This window comes from Gadus macrocephalus, chromosome 13, assembly GCF_031168955.1.
Source record: "Gadus macrocephalus chromosome 13, ASM3116895v1".
NCBI lineage: Eukaryota > Metazoa > Chordata > Actinopteri > Gadiformes > Gadidae > Gadus > Gadus macrocephalus.
In genome coordinates, this window is record NC_082394.1 from 4,631,450 (window position 1) to 4,654,987 (window position 23,538).

Consider the following 23,538-nt stretch of genomic DNA (forward strand, 5'->3'; position numbering starts at 1 on the left):
ATCCAACCAGCTGAAATTAAACATTGTAAAGGGATCTCTGGAGATATCAGCACGCTGCTCTTGGAACTTTTCTTTAACTAATACAAGTCTTCATAAATGATACCGGTTATAGTCCTAAAACATGGTAATATACTGGTCTAGACGAAACATATATTTAAGTGATATATGTATTCCTTCCAATAATGTTGTTTATAGTACTGCCTTCATGCAGTCCACAGCCAACCCAGTGATACCCAGTCTGCATCAGTCCTCATTAAAGACCTCTCATTCTGAAGCTCTGCTCTTAGCTCAGAGCAGCATGCTCCACCTGCAAAGACCTCCAGCTGTGTGCTCACTTGGTTGGACAACTGGATTCACTTACACTTTCGATTGTTGGGCTAATTCATTGACTAGGCTATTTTTATTAGGTTTACCATAAAGGGGCTTTCCATGCTTGTAGTCTAAATTTCCAGCAGTTCTCCAATTATTGAAGATTAAATCAGTGCCTCTTAAACAAGTTCTGATTTATTCCCTGAAGGACGCCCGCTTTGTTTCACTTATCAGGATGTTTGTCGACTGATTCAGTTACTGAACGACGTAGAAAAATTGCATTAGTATTACAGTTTTAAGGAGCTCTTCTTGGTAAAAAAATAAATAAATAGATCAGAGATATTTCTTAATTACATTATCTCATTTGATTACAAAACGGCCCGGGCCGGACTCCAATGCTATGTGAGAAACACTTATCTGGCGACTGGGCTGTACCCACCCCTACTGCCCCTATTCCAACATTAGTATTTTTTTTTATTATGACACGTGGCATCAGGCATGCACACCGGACCCTAAACTCAAAAGAGGTCATTAGAGTTTATGCTCATAATCATAGGTTATCCAGGATTATTTTATTTTATTTTGAAATGCACCAAAAAATAGCGCTGTACTTTCTGTGTTCATTTTAATTATGTTTCATGTTATTATTGTTGCATTGCATCTTAGGCCTACACATTAATATTTTGACTTATAAAATGTAGGCCTATATTTATTTTAACGATATATACTGAGACCAATATAGGCCTATATCATATTACGCTTTGCTATGATAAATCGCACGTGGCGGTCTAACTACAATGCGTTCAACAGATAATGTTATAATCTATATAACATGTTGATGTAGATTATAGAACATCCCAAAAAAGACGCATGTCCACAATGCAACTCTTCTGTGTTGTTGTCTCCGGAGCGTCTCTGCGTGTCTCCGTGCAGGACAACATGGTCGGACACGGGACTGGGGGCTACGCCCCCGCTCTGACATGTGCCACGCCCCCACTCTGACGTAGGCCGCCGTCCGCCCACTCAGGATCCTTATCTGCAGGGGGGCCCGCCTCCCGGCATACAGCGCCGCTCCACGTGAGGCTCATGTGACAGAGGCAGTCGGAGCAAGAGTCGGATGGTTTATTGAACCCGTCGCTCCGTCCTCCCCCACTCTCCCAGCGTCTCCCAGCGGGACCGCCTCTCCTCCGTTGACGTGGACACACCGTGCGCTCTCGCGGATTCCTCCGTTCAATTGATGCTCACTTTTTCTTTTTTTTAATACATTGTTATTTATTTTTGGAGACGCTTTTTATTTGTCTAGACCCGGCGGGTTCAGTAAATTCGCAGTCTCACTGAAGTCACAGTTAGTTTGACTGCGCATCAGGAGCCGAGAGAATGGAGCGTGTGTCGAGCGCTCCACCGCCGCTACTCCCCGCGCACACTGCGGCTGACCTGGGGGACATGCAGGGGTAAGTTCCTCACGAACACCGGTCCTGGGCTCCTCTAGCGGAATGGTCCTGGGGTACTCTAGTCTAGCACACTGGTCCTGGGGTCCTCCACTCGACCGATCCTGGAGAATTCCAGCCGAACGGTACTGGGGTCCTCTAGCCTCTAGCGGACTGGTCCTGCGGACTTACCCCGGACCGCTCCTGGGGTCCTCTACCGGAACGGTCTGGGGGTCCACCTCCAGACCTTTCCGGGGGTCCACCTGTCCAACTGACAGTAACTCTGAGCTCTAACTCTTCTGTAGTTCTGCGTCACTGAATGTTTGTGTTTTCTTCTTCTCAGGATGGACTTCCCCATGTACGTTTATAAATCGAGGCGAGGAATGAAACGGGGCGAGGAGAGCAAGGTCTGTTTGTTATGGATATCACATCGGTCTTTTGAACTTACTTTAAATAAATACATGTTGATTATTTATTTTTTTCCAATTTGTATTTAAAGTAGTAAACTACAGTTCCGTTTTTTTCCCACGGCCCCAAATAAGTGGTTGACCTCATTTACCGATGACATAACTAATCCAGCCCAGCCTGCTTATCTGTGTGTTATCTGTCCCAGCCCGGTTCCTTATTTGCTGTATTTACCGGTCGTGTTGTCATTTGCAGGAAACCTACAAACTGCCTCACAGACTCATCGAGAAGAAACGGCGCGACCGGATAAACGAGTGCATCGCTCAGTTGAAAGATTTGTTACCGGAGCACCTCAAACTCACGGTGAGTTCCCACCGTGGACGCATAACGGGGACGGCTCATGTTTCTGTCGGTCTTTGCTGACCGACACCGCCCAGTGGCGATGGCGTGCTTCTACACCCGCCATTGGCTGTACGTGAAGACGATACCCAGATATTTACAGTACGCTCGTTTTTGCAGGCTATTGTCACGGCCTATTATTAGTGTGGAAATTCATCAGGGAGGACATCAACATTTACAAAAACGACACTGGGAATTTACAGTTGAGCTATGACCAGGAGGCCTGGCTAATGTACTTCCTGTGTGTCCCACTGTTGGCTCCTGCAGACTCTGGGCCATCTGGAGAAGGCTGTGGTCCTGGAACTGACGCTGAAACACGTCAAAGCCCTCACTTCACTCCTGGAGCAGCAGCAGCAGAAGATCCTGGCTCTGCAGAATGGCATGCAACTTGGTGAGTGGGATGCTCTAGCACACACACACACACGCACACGCACACACACGTACGTTTGACTGCATGAAGGCTAGACAATGTCAGAGGTAGGCAGAGGTACAGGCTGGTCTTCAAACATTTGACCTTGTTGCAGAAGAAGTCAGTTATACCTCAGGTGCATGACTTTAGACGCTACATGCTCCTTAAGAGGTCAGGGTAGGGTTCCCCAGCTCAGAGGAGATGTTCAGGGTTCAGGTTCCCCTGCTCAGAGGAGATGTTCAGGGTTCAGGTTCCTCTGCCCAGAGGAGATGTTCAGGGTTCAGGTTCCTCTGCTCAGAGGAGATGTTCAGGGTTCAGGTTCCTCTGCCCAGAGGAGATGTTCAGGGTTCAGGTTCCTCTGCTCAGAGGAGATGTTCAGGGTTCAGGTTCCTCTGCTCAGAGGAGATGTTCAGGGTTCAGGTTCCTCTGCCCAGAGGAGATGTTGAGGGTTCAGGTTCCCCTGCTCCAGATGCTCACTCTGTGGTGTCTCTCCGCAGACCCTGCCCCCGCCGTCGGCCAGCAGAAGGCGGAGGAGCTGTTCCGCTCCGGCTTCCACATGTGTGCCAAAGAGATGCTGCAGTACGTGGCCAGCTGGGAGACGGAGGGCGACCTGACCCCCGCCAACATGATCAACCACCTGCACCAGCTGGCCACCGAGGTGCTGCAGGGCCCGCCCCGATCGCCGCCCCCCGCCCCCAGCCCCAGCCCGCGGCCGCAGGACGCCCCCGCCGCACAGCAGCCGCACCACCAGGGGACCCAGAAGGGCGCGGCCGACGGCCTGCCCCCCCCGCCCGGCGAGGGCTACGGGAGGAACTGCGTGCCGGTGATCCAGCGGGCGTACCCCCCGGGAGGCAGCGAGCAGAGCGGCAGCGACACGGACACGGACAGCGGCTACGGCGGCGAGCTGGAGAAGAGGCCCGACTACTACCTCCAGGAGGCGGGGCCTCTGAAGCGCTCGGCGGCGGAGCGCCACGGCCCCGCCTCCATCAAGCAGGAGGGCGGCGGTGGTGGCGGTGGTGGCGGTGGTGGCGGTGGTGGCGGTGGTGGCGGCGGTGGCGGCGGCGGCGGCGGTGGCGGCGGCGGCGGTGGCGGCGGCGGCGGGCCCCACCGCAAGCGGCCCCGCGTGGAGTCCTCTGAGGACGAGTCGCAGTCGGGGGCGGAGTCCTCTTCGTCGTCGTCGTCCTCCAGCAGCCGCAGCTACATGAGCGTGTCCCCCCACCAGCCCCTGCCGCCGGCCCCCCACCCCCTCTGCATGCCCTTCTACCTGCTGCCCCCCTCCGCCGCCTCCTACCTGCCCATGCTGGAGAAGTGCTGGTACTCCGGCGCCATGCCCATGCTCTACCCCGGCATGGGGGCCCCCGGGGACAGGGCCGCGGCCCCCCAGCACCACCGCTCCTCCAGGGGGGCCTCTCCGTCCCCCAGCCACCCTCAGACCCCCATGGACTCCCCGGCCCTCCTCCAGGCCCTGAAGCTGGTGCCCCCCCTCACCCTGGAGACCAAAGACTAGAGAGCGGACGGGGGGGGGGGGGGGTCCGCAGTCAGACAGAGACCTGATGGAGGATCAAACAGAGACCTGACGGAGGTTCAGAGAGAGACCTGATGGAGGATCAAACAGAGACCTGACGGAGGATCAGACAGAGACCTGACGGAGGATCAGACAGAGACCTGACGGAGGATCAAACAGAGATCTGACGGAGGTTCAGACAGAGACCTGACGGAGGTTCAGACAGAGACCTGACGTTGGATCAAACAGAGACCTGACGGAGGTTCAGACAGAGACCTGACGGAGGTTCAGACAGAGACCTGACGGAGGATCAAGCAGAGACCTGACGGAGGTTCAGACAGAGACCTGACGGAGGTTCAAACAGAGACCTGACGGAGGTTCAGACAGAGACCTGACGGAGGTTCAGACAGAGACCTGACGTTGGATCAAACAGAGACCTGACGGAGGATCAAGCAGAGACCTGACGGAGGTTCAGACAGAGACCTGACGGAGGTTCAGACAGAGACCTGACGGAGGTTCAGACCGAGACCTGACGGAGGTTCAGACCGAGACCTGACGGAGGGAGACTTAACGATAGAGACTAAGACTAAGGACCACCTCCCAGTCTCTCCTCGCCTGTGTTTTCCTCCTGAGGTCAGAAAACAGATGAGAGGACATTTTTAAGAGGGCGTCTCGGAGGACGATGGAGAACGAGGGGAAAGCGAACGAGAGAAAGCCGCCATTCACACCCACGCTGGAAAGCTCCTCTCTCCCCCCCCCCCCCCTGCTCTTTGTTCTGAATGAATGTTAATGTACTCCACAGTGCTCAGTGTACAGGACCCCACTCTGATGGATCCGTTCTGCACACCCACACACCACAGATACACTACACACACACACACACACACCACAGAACACCCGCACATACACACACACACACACACACACCACAGAACACACGCACACACACACACCACAGAACACACGCACACACACACACCACAGAACACACGCACACACCACAGAACACACACACACACACACACACACACACACACACACACACACACACACACACACCACAGAACACACACACACACCACAGAACACACGCACACACACACACCACAGAACACACGCACACACACACACACACACCACAGAACACACGCACACACACACACACCACAGAACACACACACACACCTACACACGAACACACACATGCACCACAGAACACACACACACACACACACACACGGTTGAATGTAAAGGAGTTCTTTAGATGCTGCTGTTGATGTACTTGCTACGGACACTGGTGTGTCTCAGTTTGAGCCGTCGCTAAAAGACACGTCGTTTGTACGCATAGAATCTGTCGCACCAAATGCCCCCCCCCCCCCCCCCCCCGTTTTAGATGATATACACAGGTTGTCAGTTCTTCTGCTAAGCTCACTGCTGAGTTAGCTTGCTAAGTATTCTAGGTCACGTGTTACTTTAAACATAGGTGCCCTTTGACCCCTGTGGCTAGGACCCTAAACCAAGAGCTCCCCTACGACCGTACACGGTGAGAGGAGGGGGAGAAACGGTCCGTCTCAAGGGGCGAGCTGTTTCCTGACAAACTGTGAGATCGTTTTTTTTTGTGTCATTGTTAAATCCACTTGTACATCTCTATTTTTGATACATGCTCTAGCGCTCTGTCCAGGGAGACAGAAGACGAGTGGGGCGTGATGTTGTATACTCAGAACCTATGGATATATATATACTGTAGCACTGTGCTGGGCCTAGTCTGCGTATTCAACCTCTTTATTTTTCCAGTCAAACCAGGTGTTTGTTCATGCTATTGCCTTCTACTTGTGAAACGTGGATGAACCTCTGATGTGGTTTTCTCTGTGCTTTGTGTAAACTACCGCGGAGAGAGGTGAATGTAAACGTTTGAACACACAAATAGTTTTTCTACAGAAAGAGGTTCTTGAGATTCTATATTTTGGGACCTACGCGGAAGATGTTTGATGTACATATTTTGTCAATACGTGTTGATTATATAAGCGTATCAATAAAGTATTTTTCCTGTGGAAATTCGTTTTTGCTTGTTTTGTTTTTTTTTACTTTTGGAGAGATGGAGTGTGTGTGTGTGTGTGTGTGTGTGTGTGTGTGTGTGTGTGTGTGTGTGTGTGTGTGTGTGTGTGTGTGTGTGTGTGTGTGTGTGTGTGTGTGTGTGTGTGTGTGTGTGTGTGTGTGTGTGTGTGTGTGGGGAGGGGGGTTACCAGTAGCATGCCCCCCGCCCCCAGTAACAAGAGACGATCCATCCAGTGTCATGGTCTGCAACCCACACCCCGTCAATGATGGGATTGGTCCCTAAACTCTCATCTGAACAGTTGACATAAGCACACACTCATCCCCTTGTCATGACCCCGTTGAACTGGTGGGAAGGCTCGAGCTGCACTCTAAATATACCTGGTCCTGTATTTATAAGGGGGGGGTGTGAATTTGTCATATTTTAAAACCAGATCGCTATATCCATATTTGAAATGATTCAAATGTGGGAAATGTTTCTCTGTGACCGTTATCTTCCGGCCGTCTACCCGGAGATAGTTAAATGCTGAAAACGAGTTAAATGCTTTTATCAACTTTAGAAAACGACTCAAATGAGCAGTTGAGCATTAAGAAAAACACGATTTTCGAGATTGTGCCAGTGAGTTGGGTCGTCATCGTCAGTTCCGGTGTTCTGTTAGTAGGCGTGCGTCGCCCCCAGGTGGACGAATATAGAACATATAACCATTTAACTATGTTATTGTTCTTTGACGCAGCAATAACTACTACCGTCAGCGGGAAAAAAAGACCGAAATACAAAACTTAATGTAACATCAGAATGCATTTAATCGTTTTTGTGCCAAAGTTTCCAAATACGATGATGAATACGACGGCAATAAATGATGGACATGTTTTGCCTTAGAAATATTAAACACAAAAAACCTGAATGCCCCGAATAAAAAAACCTCTCAGCTCCTCCTCGTCTCATTGGTCCAGCCTCTCCGTGGTCTGGTCAGTGATTGGCCACGCCCGTGAACTGGTACTGGCAGAGCGTCTGCCGACGGGAGCAGACCTTGAACCGGTGCAGGCTCTGGAGGGAGAGCAGAGCGGACCGCTCCCTGGACAGGGACCCGGGCCGCAGGCTGAACACCTCCAGGTCGGGCAGGGGCCCGGACAGAGAGGGGAGGGCCCTGCGGTGGGGCCTCCCCTCTCCCTGCAGGGAGCGTGCCCAGGGACTCAGTGGCTCCCCGCCCGCCAGGGTAAGGGGCGGGGCCTGTGGCGGGCGATGTGCGGGGAGGCCGGGGGAACAGAGCAGAGTCACGGGGACCAGGGCCACCCTGTCCTGGCCCTGGCTCAGACCCGGGTGGCGGGCCCTCGGGCCCTCCGGGGGCCCTCTGGAGGCCCTCGGGCCCCCAGGGGCCAGCGGCGCCGGGCGCTCGGGCGCTGACCTGTGGTGGGAGCGGCTGCCGAGCCCGGGGGGTCTGCCCCCCGGGCCGGGGGGTCCGCCGCTCAGAGTTCTCCAGTGGAGCCGGCTCTTGAGGGACAGCGACGGCAGCGGCGTCCTGACGTCGCCGGCGGAGGGACGCTTGGTACCCGAGGGCCGGACCCTGGAGGCGGGGCGAGGCCTGAGGCCGGGGGGCTTATCGGTGGCGGGGGCCTGAGGAGGCCTGAGGCCGGGGGGCTTATCGGTGGCGGGGGCCTGAGGAGGCCTGAGGCCGGGGGGCTTATCGGTGGCGGGGGCCTGAGGAGGCCTGAGGCCGGGGGGCTTATCGGTGGTGGGGGCCTGAGGAGGCCTGAGGCTGGGGGGCTTATCGGTGGTGGGGGACTGAGGAGGCCTGAGGCCGGGGGGCTTATCGGTGGTGGGGGACTGAGGAGGCCTGAGGCCGGGGGGCTTATCGGTGGCGGGGGCCTGAGGAGGCCTGAGGCCGGGGGTCTTGACTGCGGTCGGAGGGGTCTTATGGACGCCGGGGGGCGACGGCTCCACAGAAGCTCTAGGAGGAAGCGGGTTAGGACAGGAGGGGGGTTTACGGGGCGCCGGTCGGGACGGGGCCGGTCTCAGTGGAGCTCCTTCCACCAACAGGTTGGTCCCGACGTAGTGGGGGACCTCCACAGCGGCCTGTGGGGACGACAGAACACAGGGGGGGGGGGGGGGGGGGTACAGGCCGGTGATGGAGTAGGGAGATACGTTGAGGTGTGTTCTGTGGACACACCGCAGTGGTGGAACGAGCCCCCTGCCGAAGTCAGGACCACCACAAAAGACTCAAGACTCAGTTGTTCACCTAGACTCCCCCCTTAGCACTTAAAACTAGTACTTTGCATGGTGTAGCATCTCATCCTAGCTATCTTTGCTGCATGCGGGGAGTGGGTTAACCTAGTGATTGTTAGTGCTTGGCACTTGGGGCTATGAACATCCTTACTGTACCGACAGAGATTTATTGTCGTTTCTCTATCTATCTATACAAATTGTACTTGTGTTGTGAGTCGCTTTAGATAAAAGCGTCTGCTAAACGCCCTCAATGTAAATGAACCGCCCGGGAGCTAAACGACCAGCGTGTGACGGTGCCGGTGTCGGTGACGGCGTGGGGCCGATGGCGTCCCCCACCTGCTTGTAGAGGAGGTAGAAGCCCCCGGTGTCGGCGGCGGGCTCGCCCCTCCAGTCGAGCACCACCCGGAGCGTGTCGAGCTGCACGGCCGGGCAGAGGCGCGCGGTGGCGACGGCGGAGCAGGCCATGGTGGGGCTGGCGTTGATCTCCAGCAGCCAGGGCCGCAGGTCGCGGCCCAGCATGAAGTCGGCGCCGTACAGCTCGAAGCTGGCGCGGCGGGGCTCCACCAGGTCCTGGGCCGTGCGCATGGCGCGGACCACCGCCTGCTGCATGCCCGGCACGGCCAGCGCCCCCCACTGGGAGCCGCCCAGCCCCTGGTCCTGCAGGTAGGCCCGGAACTGGGAGCAGGACCACATGTTGTCGTCCGGGAGCCCCGGGTGGCGCGCCCGCGACGGAGCGAAGTGCTTCTGGATGGAGTTGTTGCACAGGTGGACGGAGCTGGTGGGGGGGGGGGGGTGGAGGAGGAGGAGGAGGTGGGGTTCAGGAGAGGGGACGAGAGGGTCAGTGTTGTTGGTCGTTTGTAACCCTGGGGCCTCATTACAGAAACTTTCCTAACTCTGAAATCCTATCTTATCTGGAGGACAGGAGGGCATTTAGGGGTTTCGGTATTACAGAAGGAGGTTTCCTAACTTGACTTAGGAAACCAAAGACATTTAATTTGTAATTGGGTGGAAGAATTACTTTACTACTTTATTACCCCTCTACTTGTTCTCTGTACCGATAACCGCCATGACCGTAGTACTAGTGCTACTAGCTTGCCGCTATTAACAAAGATCCTTTATCAACAGCCTCTGTTAACGTTAAAAGTAACTCGTTCTATCAATCTCATGCACATTCTGAGTGCAGAAACAGACATGACGATGGCCGATCGAAATATCTGATTGACTGAACAGTTAGGATTACCTAAGTTAAGATAAGATAGGAGGCCAAAGATAAGATAGGAAACGGCCAACAGGTTAGGGACTGCTTCTGTAATAGGAAGTTAGGATTTTCCTATCTTTGAGGCCCTAACTTAAGTTAGGATGAGAAGTTAGGATTTTTTCTGTAATGAGGCCCCTAGTTCAATACAACTCAATTGTATTTGTATTGCCCTTAATCACAGGTACAGTCTCAAAGGGCTTAACAGGCCGGATATGTTTGACACCCCCCTGACCATTGCCCCCAAGAGGGCTAGAACATACTCCCTTAAAGAGCAAGGAAGAGACCTTGAGGAGGAACGCAGAGTGGGTTGGGAGGTCAGGAGTGCAACGGGAGCCATAAGTGACAGCCATAAAAACACACAGGCAAAACATTTGAAATGGGTGATGGGGGTGCTGGCCGGTTAACCATAACCGGCCAGCACCCTAGTTGAACTGCGACCCGTCGTGTGTTTTAGACCCCGGGGGGGGGGGGGCGGACCTGTCGAGGGAGGAGATGGAGTAGGGCTGCGTGGAGAAGCGCAGGTAGCACTCGTTGTAGAACCAGATGGTGAGCGGGTTCCAGTCGGTCACCAGGAACCACTGGCGGATGTCGAACTTGGTGCCGTGAACCAGCAGGGGGCGCTCCAGGTACTTCTGCACCACCCACTTGCTGTCCTTGATCAGGGTGGAGTCACTGTGGACTAGGGTCAGGATGTCCTCCAGGCGGTTCATGCACATGATGCCTGCAGGCGAGGGGGGGGGGGGGGGGGGGGGGGGGGGACAACACAGCCCCCCACAGGAGAGGAAGGGACAGGGTCAAACTCACCCTGAGAGAAACTCCTTATTATATATCATTTATATTCAGGGCATTAAGCAGACGCTTTAATCCAAAGCAATTTAGAAACAACTATACATCTCTGTCGGTACAGTAAAGGATGTACATAGAACCAAGTGCCAAGCACTAACCATCGCTAGGTTAACCCATTCCCCAACAACATAGAAGATTAGGATAGGACGCTACACAATGCTAAGTACTATTTTATTAGAGGGTAATACAATCCCATATTGCAGAAGTACTGAGGCCAGTTCTTATAAATACAACTTTTGTTCGCTTTTATAACTTCCCACGGGGGCCTGATTAACTAAAGGCCGTCGTAGAACCACGAGGGGGGAGGCTCACCCCGTCCCCGGGACATGGCCCCTGGCTTGACGATCCAGATGTTGTGCAGGCCGTCCGTGTCCAGCTGTGGGCAGACTTCATGCAGTCGGCTCAACATTCTCCGGCACCGCCCCACAAACTCCACGGCCCCCTGGATCCGAGCCCCTCCGCTGCACAGACACTCACCCTCAGTGCATGGCAGTACAGACCCATAGCGGCGCCGTTAAAGTAGTATTAATGATAGTTTACTGCTTTAACGCCGCCGACAATCCAAAGATCCAGTCGAAACTGGATGGAAAAAAGTGTGTCGTTCAAAACGTGACGCGGCTTTTTACTTCTTCGCCACCTACAGAGTTTGTTATGTACGATCATTCTAAAAAACCCATGTTGTTTCCCGTAGACATTTGACCGATGGAACCAGGAGCCTCCGAGGCGGGACTTACTCTTCAGAAGTCTACACAGACCCATGGCGTGGCTCCAAATCAAGAATGTGCTAACACACGTCCGGAACGTCCCATGATAACTGCAGCGGGGTTAATAATCAAGACTCACTGCACCACCAGGTAGTAGTCGCGCAGGAACTCTGTCCATTGCTCTCCCGTCAGCGAGGTGAACGTTTCCACGGTGACATCAATGTCACCGTGTTCCAGGCTGTTGAGGAACTCCTGGCATACGTGCAGAGCACTGTCGATCATTCCTGCATCGACGAATCGACGCGCTTGCCGCCTGCATTGTCTCTTCCCACCTGGACGAAGGGAGACCGTTCTTATAAAACACGACGTCCAATGAGCTGAGGGATCTGATAAACACGCCAAACATGTGGTCAGGGGCACTCCTTAAAACGTTTTCGCTATACAGAGCACAGCGTATTATTTGTGTGGATTACCCTTCGGTATCTAAGTGTCCTAAGTGTGCATTACCCTTCGGGGTCTCAGAGACACTGTCCTAAGTGGGTATTACCCTTCAGTGTCTCAGTGTGCATTACCCTTCAGTGTCTCAGAGATGCTGTTTCCGTGTGCATTACCCTTCAGTGTCTCAGTGTCCTCAGTGTGCATTACCCTTCAGTGTCTCAGTGTCCTCAGTGTGCATTACCCTTCAGTGTCTCAGTGTCCTCAGTGTGCATTACCCTTCAGTGTCTCAGTGTCCTCAGTGTGCATTACCCTTCAGTGTCTCAGTGTACTCAGTGTGTTCCTGTCTATCACCAGCGTCCAGGCAGCTTGACTCCACCACATACTGCAGCAGACTGCTGCAGGCGGTCCTCCTAAAGTCCTCTTCAGGACGACACACAGACACACAGAGACACACACACACACACACCCACATAAAGAGACACAGACACACACACGCGCGGAGGAGCTGAAAGGCGCGTCGCACAAGGCATGGGTCTGCCAAAGGACCAATGGTGAAGAAGCATGAAGCTGGCTCTGCTTCTCAAGTGTACCTATGAAGGCCTGCTTCTCGTCCTGAGCCCCCAGCCGGTAGCAGCGTGGGAAGAAGCTGTCGGGGTCGGCGGTGTCGAACCACAGCAGGTTCTGCAGGTTGACGCACAGCCCCACCTGGAGGCGGACCAGGGGTAGGGCTTTAGACCCATTGGATTTAAGTGGTGCAAGGTAAGATGCTGAATTACCCATCATGCAGTTCTTGAAAGAGAGGAGAGACCTTGGTGGTGAACGTGCCGGAGTTGGCGTAATGGTTGGTCATCTGGTCCTTCCTCAGAGACTTGCAGTCGATGGCGTCCCTCCTCATGGTCCACAGCAGGCTGGCGGTCTCGTTCCGCACCAGGCGGGACTGAGACAACACGGGGAACATCGGTCCTGACCCGGCACTCAGAAGGAGGACGTTTGTGTTCAGTGGGTCGCGAGCTCTCTGCCCGTTCTGATCTTACCATGAGGTTGTACATTCCGTCCACTTCCTCCTCTCTGTCCGCCTCCTCTGAAAGCACATGACCCGCACGTAAAGGGGTGCGCCTCTGTGTGTCTGCTTCTGTGTGTCTGTGTCGTTGTCAGTGTCTGTGTGTGTCTGTGTCTGCGTGTCTGTGTGTGTCTAGACCCCACGTCCACAGTGAGACGATCCCCGAAAACCTACAACATGCAAACCTTCCAGCACCGATTAATATCAGGAAAGTGTGAAAACACCCGACTGAATCCGAAGAGTGAGTCAGCGGAATATTAAGAAGGACCCCTCTCACCGGCCCCCAGGCGGCCCTCCGGGCCCTCAGCCCTGTCCTCCTCCCCGTCCTCGTCTCCTTCCCCCTCCTCGTCCCCGCGCTCGCTAGGGGCCTTCTGAAGGGGCGGGGTCAGACGCCGCTCCACCCAGCCCCGGGCCCTCAGGTCGGCCCGCACCACGGGGTACGGACCCTGGATGGAGAACACCTTCCCCTGCTGAGGAGGGGAGAGGAGGAGAGGAGGAGAGGAGGACATTTAGACAGGACCCCCTTAGACAGGGCCCATTTAGAGAAGATGCCTGGATTACACATTTAGACAGGACCCCTGGATTACATTTAGACAGGACCCCTGGATTACATTTAGACAGGACCCTGGATTACATTGAGACAGGACCCTGGATTACATTTAGACAGGACCCTGGATTACATTTAGACAGGACCCTGGATTACATTGAGACAGGACCCTGGATTACATTTAGACAGAACCCCTGGATTACATTTAGACAGGACCCCTGGATTACATTTAGACAGGACCCCTGGATTACATTTAGACAGGACACCTGGATTACATTTAGACAGCCCCTGGATTACATTTAGACAGGACACCTGGATTACATTTAGACAGCCCCTGGATTACATTTAGACGGGACCCTGGATTACATTTAGACGGGACCCTGGATTACATTTAGACAGGACCCTGGATTACATTTAGACAGGACCCCTGGATTACATTGAGACAGGACCCTGGATTACATTTAGACAGGACCCTGGATTACATTTAGACAGGACACCTGGATTACATTGAGACAGGACCTGTTGAGAAGTCGCTCACCTTGACCGCTCGCTCCGCCAGAGCCTTGGCGGCCTTCAGCCTCTCCGGGTTCAGGACCGGGAGGCTGAGGAGGACGCTGCTGCGACGCCCCTTCGCCCCCATCGGAGGGGCCCCCGGGGTCTCCAGGGTCCCCCTGCTGTCTGACCCCCACCACAGGTCCACTGGGGTCAGGAGAGTCTCTCAACGTGGGGGGAACTCTACTGAAAAGGCGGATTTAAGTAAATTTTTTACTTAATCCTTCTCCTGACGTGAATTAAAGTATATTATGATTGTTATTATTACATTGTTATACATCTAGGCATTTCCTTTACATAGGGCATTTAGCAGACGCTGTTACCCAAAGTGAATTTAAAATAAGTACAATTTTCATTTGTATACATTAATATATACTTGACAAATAAATTCATATAACACAACATACTTCTTACACAAGCACCACATAAACACAATTAGAGAACAGACTGCCTTCAATCAAAGACAATTTGCTAATAGGCCTAAGGCAACATGTTAGACAAATAAAGCTTTTGAATTTCTTTGTTTTTTAAATAAACATAGCCAACTATAGTAGCCAAACATGAACATAATGGCTTAGACCAGGTGGCCTAGTCATTAGAATAGATAACATATTAATAAACATATTATGGCACTACTGTGACCCCCTACTGTGTGCGATGCGGTTCAAACCTCAGTGCCGTGTTGACATGCTCTCCGTGGAAACCCGGCTCAGGTTTCCCTTTGAACCAGCGGGCATGTACACTCTCACACACACTCTCAGAGATGCTGATCCCGCTGTGTGCTGAAGAACGTCAACAGGTGGAAGAATTAACTCCACAAACAAACCGTCAAAATATGAAAAATTATATTTCTTAACCAGTTATCGCCCTATGCACTTAATATTCACGGGTCAGTCCATCATCCACACATGCAGGGTTCACCTACCGACGTAGCGTGACCCGGCTGCATCGTGCATGCGCAGTGGCGCCCAGGCTGCCGGAGTTTGTCCGGTCACCATGACAACAGGACGCAACGCAGCCATCCGTTTGATTCAGCGTTATACTAACGGTTTGGTTAATTCAAACGTATTCAGTTTAACGCTGAGATTAGGGATTATTGTAGATATCTAGTTCACCGTCACCGTGACACAGATTATAACCCATTAAAATAATATAGTACATAAAATAATATTTATTAATGGTCCGGACCCAGGCATAGTTATTGTTGCCTCTGCGCATGTGTGCGCCGTATTGGGCCTGAATATTGCACAACATCATTATTTTCAAACTCTTATTAAACTTTGAGTGTTTATTTTCAAGCCTCCAAAAGTTATTCCTCGATATCTTTCTAATACCGTACTGAACATCACGTTACTCATATTTACTCCACTCCCTATCAAATTTGACCTGTTTCTCATATGTTCCACCGGGTGGCGGTAGAAGCGTGGTCCCTTCTGGTTTTCGGTGTTCCACACCTTGTTTATCTTTTGTATCTAAGACTTGGAATAGGGAGCAGGCAACATCGTTGTGCAGATCTCATCTCCCCAACCATTTCCAAAGACTCGCGGGATGTGAACGAGGAGTTCGTAGAGGCTCCACCTTGAAGTGCTGCCTACAGCCCGTGTGAAATCAGTTTTTAACCAGAGGATAATACAAAAACTGACAAGTAGAATGCATGTCAAAGCTCCTACTGAAACCTCAAACTCCCACCATCAGTCCCAGCAGGCAGCGTTGCAGCCTCGTCCTGCGAGCTGATTGGCTGAGGCTGAATGATGCTGGCTGCGCGCTGTTGTCCGCGAGAAGCGAGGAGGAGAGCTCAGAGCACATCCCAGTGCCACGGTAACACAGCGGGGGGCATCTCTAGTATCTCTGTCTCTACGGGAAAATGTCCACGTTCACCGTCTCCAGGGATATCAACATGAAAGTCACCCACCGGGTGTGGATCGCAGCCTAACCCGTCCAGTGACCACGCGGCTCCCTGAAGGTCTAGCGGCCACACAGCGCTCACCTCTGGACTCCGAGACCCGGACCGACGGGTACCATGCCCACTGTAAGCGGCGAGAACGAGAGCATCCTGAGCTATCAGGTAAAGTTGGAAATGCACGCTTTGTCTGTCATGTCCTGGATCAGATTCACGGTCCTCGCACGGGCCACAGTTAGATCCCCACCGAGCCGATAACCGCTCAACACCAAGCTCCACACCGCTCCACAGCAGGCTGTTAAGAACCAGACCACCGCTGAAATGCGGTCGGTTCTCCTGTGTCGGAAACGCCCGGCGGGCCTGTCTGTCTGTCTCTACTCCGCTCGATTCTGTTCCGACCGAGGTCCGTCTCAGATAGAGGTTTCAGCCGATAAAAGCTTTCATCTCTGAATAGTGGTGGACGTGTAATGAGTTCGATCCAGCCAAGGTCCCGGGTACCCGGTCCAGGTACCCAGATACCCTGGTCTAGGTACCCGGGTACCCGGTTCGGAGGCGCGGGACGCCTCATCCTTCAGCGCGGGTTCTGTTGTTGTTCTGGCGACACGTGCAGTCAGAGCATCACGGAGGAGAGCCTCTGTGGGACGGAACGTTATGTTAGGTTATGTTACGGTATTCTATGCTATGTGAGGTAATGTTAGGTTATTAAGTTACGTTATGCTATGCTATGTTAGGTTATGTTCTGGTCTGTTGTCAAAGCGTTGTCCCCTTCAGAAAGCCTATTTATCTGCAAAGGGTGTACAATATAAATCATCGGTACGTGAGAACGAGCTCGTCTTCATAATGATAATAATAGCCTACTGGACTCCTTGTATTGTAGCGTTGAATGAAACCCATTATATTCATTAATAGGCCGTCGAGGTGCACCGCATCGCTCCGTGTGTTTACGACGCGCTTGTTAGGAAACAGCGCGCGTGTCCTAAATTACCCTCAAATGACCTTGACGCCTGCTGACGCCTCCTCCTGATGCCTCCTCCTCCTGACGCCTCCTGAGGTCTCCTCCTCCTCCTGACGCCTCCTGATGCCTCCTCCTCCTGACGCCTTCTGAGGTCTCCTCCTCCTGAGGTCTCCTCCTCCTGACGCCTCCTCCTCCTGACGCCTCCTGAGGTCTCCTCCTCCTGACGCCTCCTCCTCCTGACGCCTCCTGAGGTCTCCTCCTCCTGAGGTCTCCTCCTCCTGACGCCTCCTCCTCCTGACGCCTCCTGAGGTCTCCTCCTCCTGAGGTCTCCTCCTCCTGACGCCTCCTCCTCCTGACGCCTCCTGAGGTCTCCTCCTCCTGACGCCTCCTCCTCCTGATGCCTCCTCCTCCTGATGCCTCCTCCTCCTGATGCCTCCTGAGGTCTCCTCCTCCTGACGCCTCCTCCTCCTGATGCCTCCTGAGGTCTCCTCCTCCTGACGCCTCCTCCTCCTGACGCCTCCTCCTCCTGATGCCTCCTCCTCCTGATGCCTCCTGAGGTCTCCTCCTCCTGACGCCTCCTCCTCCTGTCTCTTCCTCCTGAGGCCTCCTCCTCCTGACTCCTCCTCCTCCACACTCCTCGTGACGCCTCCTACTCCTGACTCCTCCTGACGCCTCCTCCTCCTGACGCCTCCTCCTCCTGACGCCTCCTCCTCCTGACTCCTCCTCCTCCTGACTCCTCCTCCTCCACACTCCTCGTGACGCCTCCTACTCCTGACGCCTCCTCCTCTTGACGCCTCCTCCTCCTGACTCCTCCTCCTCTTGTGGTCTCCTCCTCCTGACGACTCCTCCTCCTGACTCCCCATGACTCCTCCTCCTCCTGACGACTCCTCCTCCTGACTCCTCCTGACTCCTCCTCCTCCTGACGACTCCTCCTACTGACGACTCCTCCTCCTGACTCCTCCTGACTCCTCCTCCTCCTGACGACTCCTCCTACTGACGACTCCTCCTCCTGACTCCTCCTGACTCCTCCTCCTCCTGACGACTCCTCCTCCTGACTCCTCCTCTTCCTGACGACTCCTCCTCCTGACTCCTCCTGACGCCATCCAGTCCCCGGAAACCCGCCCCCGTGAAGTTCGCCGGTAGAGGCCATTCTTTGCAGATATCTTCCAGTGTAACACGGAGGTGGGGCGTAATATATTCGTCTCAGAAAACGGCCGTCACGTTCGGGTGGAAGAGGCAGAGGAAGGCGTGAGATCGGCATCAGAGCTCAGGGCAGGCTATCCCTTCACAGCAGCATTCGTTACTGGTTCTCCAACGTCCAACGACGTCTTTGTGCTTAGATGGAGTGGAGACGACCCAGAGAAGGCCCGGAAGGGTCATGGAGCGCAACCGATGAGGATCAGAGCCCCGTTTGTTTTTAAAATGCTAGGATCAACTCTCCCTGATCAACATCTAACGTGGAGATTGGTTTCCATGACTTCGTTCAGGATCATACCATCTCAACCAGGTGGGGACACGCCCCTCATTCTCGTTTGTGATCCCTCCCAGCGGTTTAGTCTTGTGTGTGTTGTTTAGCATCAGTACGTTGATCGGTCATGAGAGTGTATCTCCCCAGGGTGCCCCTCTTCCAGGAACATATCGGGGACAGAAAGAGCTGTTTCCCGCTATCCACCATCCAATGTTGCTCATAGTGGCAACAAGGAGAAGGAACACAGATCATCATGTGTTTTGGTGGGTTCTACTGGCAGTAGTGGTCGAGGTTAACACTCACATGTGTGTAGCCTACAGTGGGTCCTCCGTAAGGCGTGGGCCTGTGAGACTCAGGGCTTGTTGTACTCCGAAGAGAACCCGTGCTTTTATTCGCTGGCGGCAACACAAACAACAAGGGAATGAAAGGCGTTGCATCGATTCCCCAGGGACCAATGCCATGCGGCATTTTAGACCTCACTTAAAAGTACAGAGGACACTGGTGACATTGAAAACACTTATGCCATGGTCGTACTTCAAAATAGTTTATAGTTCACCAAACCAAAGATAAACAACAGAATCAGGATGCTTCTATTGCCCATATGATGAGACACAGGATGATTGGTCCAGGTGAATCCAAACAAGGAATGATTGGTCCGGTTGAATACAAAGATCATGAAACAATACAAACAAAGCACAAAAACTAAAATATAAAAGAAGACACCAGTGAGAGGAGTCTGTAAAGTTAATGAATATATGTATGTAAACATATCTTTCAGTGTTCTACATAATCGATATAAATCCAGTAAAAGGAAGTGCTGTACATTGTTAAATTCAACATGGGGACTTTTCTTTTTGGAGACTATCCAAGGAATATGGTAGCATAGTGTCCCTTAAAATAGGAGATGAACTGTGGTCCCTCCTGTTGTGTCCGGGCTCAGCCCGTTGGGACAGGACGGAGTTGGCGAGGTGTGAATCTGTAATGGAACACACAGAAGCACAGCACTGCTAATTCCGTTGGACAATGTGAACGAGCGCTTCCAGGAAGTGTCGGACCGTTCTAAACGGCTGAGAGATAATTGGTACAGGAGACTGAAAGGTGCCTTCCTGATTGGAACTTTCACTTTAGCTCAATGCAATTCAAATGAAGTCCTACAATGCACCCTTCCTCCCCGTCTGTCCAATAAGACTCGCCTCCTTTTGGAGGCGAGTCTTGTTAATTCTGCACTGATTTCATAATTGAGTTACCGTATTGGTGGCAATGAATGGTTTGAGGATGCACTGGATGTACACTTCCTGGATAATGTGGTCAAACTCCTCTCCTAGCAATGCCGGAGTGCTTTGAAGGATCAATTTGTTTCCCCCTTAATTACACGTCATGTGATTTGATCATCCTCGTTTCCTGTGACACATTCGATGAGCTTCAATACCACAGAGCTAATACCGGCCACTGTGATTGGCCCAGCCTGAGAGCATGCGCAGGGAGAGCGGGCAAGGAGGTAGTCCAAGAAAACCCTCTCACAAAAACACACGCCCTGCTCCTCTCGCTTACAGTAGCCTCTTCAAACCCGTTCTCCAGTAGCCTCCGTCAATCACTCCCCGACTCGTGTTTTCTCCTCCCCCCCCCCCCCCCCCCTCGTGTTGTGGTGCTGTGTTGTGGTCGTGTTGCGACCGGTCTTACCAGTGCATGGCTCCCTGGTAGGACCGGTCCTACCTGGGACCAGGGAATGGCCCCATGCGGCGGGCCTGTGTGGCGGGGCAGAGCGGCCGTGCGGCGGGCCTGTCCCTCAAGACACAGAGGCCAGGCTGGAGGTGACAGGCCCAGTGTTCCTGAGCAGGATACGCTGCTCTCCTGTCAGTGCAGCATGCCTCGGGCGCCGGAGGACAGACGCAGACACGCCGGGAGCGGATCAGAGGAGCGGAGGGAGAGAGAGAGCGGAGAGAAAGAGAGCGGAGAGAGAGAGAGAGCGGAGAGACCGAGAGAGAGCGGAGAGAGAGAGAGAGAGAGAGAAAGAGAGAGAGAGAGAGAGAGAGAGCGGAGAGAGAGAGAGAGAGAGCGGAGAGAGAGAGAGAGAGAGAGAGAGAGAGAGAGACAGCGGAGAGAGAGAGAGCGGAGAGAGCGGAGAGAGAGAGAGCGGAGAGAGAGCAGGGAACCGGAAGAGAGGAGGGAGGAAGGGGAAGAGCAGAAGAGATGAGTGACAGACGGAACGAGAGAGAGAAAGGGCAAATTAGGCCGCTTTAGGGCCGGTGAACATTTGTAGCTCGAGCGGTGAAGAGTCAGAGGGTGAGAGGGGGTGAGAGGGTGAGAGGGGTTGAGGGGCTGAGAGGGTGAGAGGGTGAGGGGGTGAGAGGGGGTGAAAGGGGTGAGAGGGGGTGAGAGGGGGTGAGAGGGTGAGAGGGGGAGTGCAGCAGCCATAAGAGTAACGTCTAATGGTCCCAGATCAGTTGTGGGCTGAGCACAGTCAGTACAGAACCACAGGGGGGTCCGGTGACCACGGTGGGCTTTAATCGACCCGCCCTCCTCCGCTCCATCAATCATATTCTGACAGGCGGTGCTGCTCTCTAATAAACGTCCAACCCGCCAAAGAGTCTTAATCCACAAAGGCACTCCAGTAGGTTTCACGCGACATACGTCTCATTCCATGCTGACTCCGTCTGCGTGTGAAGCCGGGTGAGGGTTGAAGAACGGCTGTGGTCAGCAGATCCGCCGCCCTGCGTCCTAAAGCTCACTTCAGGCTCATTAGAACCCACCACAGGCCCCCTGGGCCTGAGGGAAGGTAACTGCGTTCTGCTCGCCCCTTATTGATCGCCCCGCCCGGCCAGCACAAAGGGCCTGCTAATGATCCCTGCTCCACTGTTCGCTGGCGTGGAAACTAATTGAACTTCCTGTAAACACTAGGCTGGCTGTATGGTCATGGGTTGTCATGGCTGAACTTCGCTGCGTCGCTCAGACTTTGATTCTGATTCATGCAACCGACGTTGGTGGAGAACGATATATTAAATATTCAACGCATTGGAGAAGGACGTCAGGCAAACTTTACTGTCGACTATCGATTCTTACTCAAATGTACGCAACAAGTGGAAAGTAGGAATGGACAGCAGAGCGGCCTAATGTTTGCCGAGGGAATAGGCCGGGCCCCATCAGATTATCTTTATGTTTCAATGCTCTGAATGCGTCCCCAGTGGGTGAATAATCCTCCTGCCGTTTATCATCTATTCTCCGAGCCAGAAAATGGGAGGATTGGCATCCACTGCCAATCCACTGGTTATGGAGCATCTCTCCGCTCAAACACAAGCCAGCCACCCCCACGCCAGCCACCGATGAGCGGTGAGCTCTGAACATCTCGTACGTGGCGGAGATAATTCAAGGACAGGTGGCCATTTTGGGCGGTATAGCTGCTGAGTCCTTTGACGGTGAGCTCGTTCCGAGCTGTGGGAGACAATAAGGGTCTCCCAGCTGGAAGACAGGAGCGAAGCAGAAGACAGCGTTGCCCGGTGATGGAGGCAGCTCGCCATCAACAAATAGTTAGCTCTGCCGGGTCGGAAAATGCAGTCCCATGAAAGCTCTGTTACATGCACCCATGCGGTCACAAAGCAGGCAACACCCGAGAGCTCTCTGTGTCTGAGTGGTTTTAATTGGCTGAGGACGATATGGGGTCCCGGAGGAGGCGAATGACAGGGAGTCGTAAACCTTCACAGGAGCACATACCTGCGTGACCGGGCCGCTGAGCAGAAGGACCTTACGGGAAACGTTGAGCGCTTTGATCTGACTGAGCTATGGATGTATTACTGAATAGAGCTAATGCACATAATATTACCCCCAAAACCCAATCACCGTTCATCTGAAAACATGTTCTCTCAGTCCTGTCCCCTCTCCATTGTCCCCCAGCGTGGGGCAGCCTGGGTATTATCGAGTTGGGAACATTTCCTTCTTTCCATGCACTCGGTGGATTCAAACAAATTGATGCTATCTGATGGTCTCCCATCCTTTGTAGGACAAAAAGCTTTTAGTCGTTATATCCTCTGCACTCTCTCTCTCTCTCTCTCTCTCTCTCTCTCTCTCTCTCTCTCTCTCTCTCTCTCTCCCCCTACTGCTATATTTTTGTGTGTCTCTCTCTCTCTATTCCTCTCTATTGTTGGGCTCTCTCTCTCTCTCTCTCTCTCTCTCTCTCTCTCTCTCTCTCTCTCTCTCTCTCTCTCTCTCTCTCTCTCTCTCCCTCATTATGGGTGAGTAAATCTCCGGCTCTAATGGAGTTTCTCTCCAGCCTGCAGCCTGAGCCCAACCCACATACTGTCGCTCCCGTCTCATTCACAGCTGCACCCCCTGATAACAGCCACTGTGTGTGTGTGTGTGTGTGTGTGTGTGTGTGTGTGTGTGTGTGTGTGTGTGTGTGTGTGTGTGTGTGTGTGTGTGTGTGTGTGTGTGTGTGTGTGTGTGTGTGTGTGTGGGTGCTGAGTGTGTGTACGTGGTGAAGCGTGTGTTTTTTGTGTTTATTTGGTCATGTGTGGGTGTGTACATGGCGAAGTGTGTGTGTTTGAAGAGGAGGAGCGACTAGAAGATCATTTATTTTCACCCTCTCTAAGAATGTTTACATCTCTTCTGCATTTTATTTTAGTTTACTGATTTATTGTGGAATACGGATCGGATTTTGGGTATTTATTGCCTTCATATTTTATTAAATAAATAAAAAGACAATAAACCAGAGCTACCTCTCAGTCCTAGTGAACCGCGGTCAGGTGTTCGGTTCTCTGTTGGTCTCAGAGCGTCTTCCCCAGAATAGTAAAAAGACTTCCATGAACCGACGTCAGCAGTCTTCACACACGCTGTTGTGTGGGCGACCGTTGTTACACACTGACACAATAAGTGGGAAACGCAACACTGCAAAAGAACACACAAGACCGCCTGAGATATGAGAACTGACCAGTCAGGAAAAGCTGAAGAGATCCCAGGGATGTTATGTTATGCTCCTGGGGCAGGAGGTACGTTATGTTATGCTCTTGGGAAATGAAGTACTATTCTGTTATGCTCCTCCTGGGACAGGAAGTATAGTACAGTTATGCTCCTGGGACAGGAAGTACAGT

General features: G+C 53.0%; 3 protein-coding genes across 5 annotated transcripts in view; 2 read left to right on the plus strand and 1 right to left on the minus strand.

The window, feature by feature from the left end:
• The first annotated feature begins 1,376 nt into the window (after positions 1 to 1,376).
• Positions 1,377 to 6,508, plus strand: LOC132470159 (class E basic helix-loop-helix protein 40-like). The gene is made up of 5 exons (XM_060068488.1): positions 1,377 to 1,760; positions 2,080 to 2,143; positions 2,397 to 2,504; positions 2,808 to 2,931; positions 3,447 to 6,508. Exons 1-5 carry the CDS (start codon positions 1,687 to 1,689, stop codon positions 4,454 to 4,456), a joined length of 1,380 nt encoding a protein of 459 aa, XP_059924471.1. The 5' UTR covers positions 1,377 to 1,686; the 3' UTR covers positions 4,457 to 6,508.
• Positions 6,509 to 7,285: 777 nt separating this feature from the next.
• Positions 7,286 to 15,336, minus strand: ttll3 (tubulin tyrosine ligase-like family, member 3). 3 transcript variants are annotated; one of them, XM_060068265.1, is made up of 12 exons: positions 14,805 to 15,336; positions 14,121 to 14,317; positions 13,313 to 13,505; positions 13,010 to 13,056; positions 12,784 to 12,912; positions 12,566 to 12,680; positions 12,285 to 12,395; positions 11,677 to 11,869; positions 11,146 to 11,294; positions 10,465 to 10,708; positions 9,066 to 9,504; positions 7,287 to 8,579 (listed from the first exon to the last, which is right to left on the minus strand). In XM_060068265.1, the coding sequence occupies exons 2-12, from the start codon at positions 14,220 to 14,222 to the stop codon at positions 7,476 to 7,478; spliced, it is 2,826 nt and encodes a 941-aa protein (XP_059924248.1). In that variant the 5' UTR covers positions 14,223 to 14,317; positions 14,805 to 15,336; the 3' UTR covers positions 7,287 to 7,475. The 3 variants fall into 3 exon arrangements, with proteins under 3 accessions (XP_059924249.1, XP_059924248.1, XP_059924247.1); XM_060068264.1 differs by having other exon boundaries at positions 14,121 to 14,320; XM_060068266.1 differs by lacking the exon at positions 14,805 to 15,336 and having other exon boundaries at positions 7,286 to 8,579; positions 14,121 to 14,295.
• A 317-nt stretch (positions 15,337 to 15,653) lies between these two features.
• The window catches only part of slc4a8 (solute carrier family 4 member 8), a 36,889-nt gene continuing 29,004 nt past the window's right edge, over positions 15,654 to 23,538 (plus strand). Inside the window, 1 exon segment of the mRNA XM_060068250.1 lies at positions 15,654 to 16,199. Coding sequence (XP_059924233.1) covers positions 16,155 to 16,199 — 45 coding nt within the window. The 5' untranslated portion in view covers positions 15,654 to 16,154.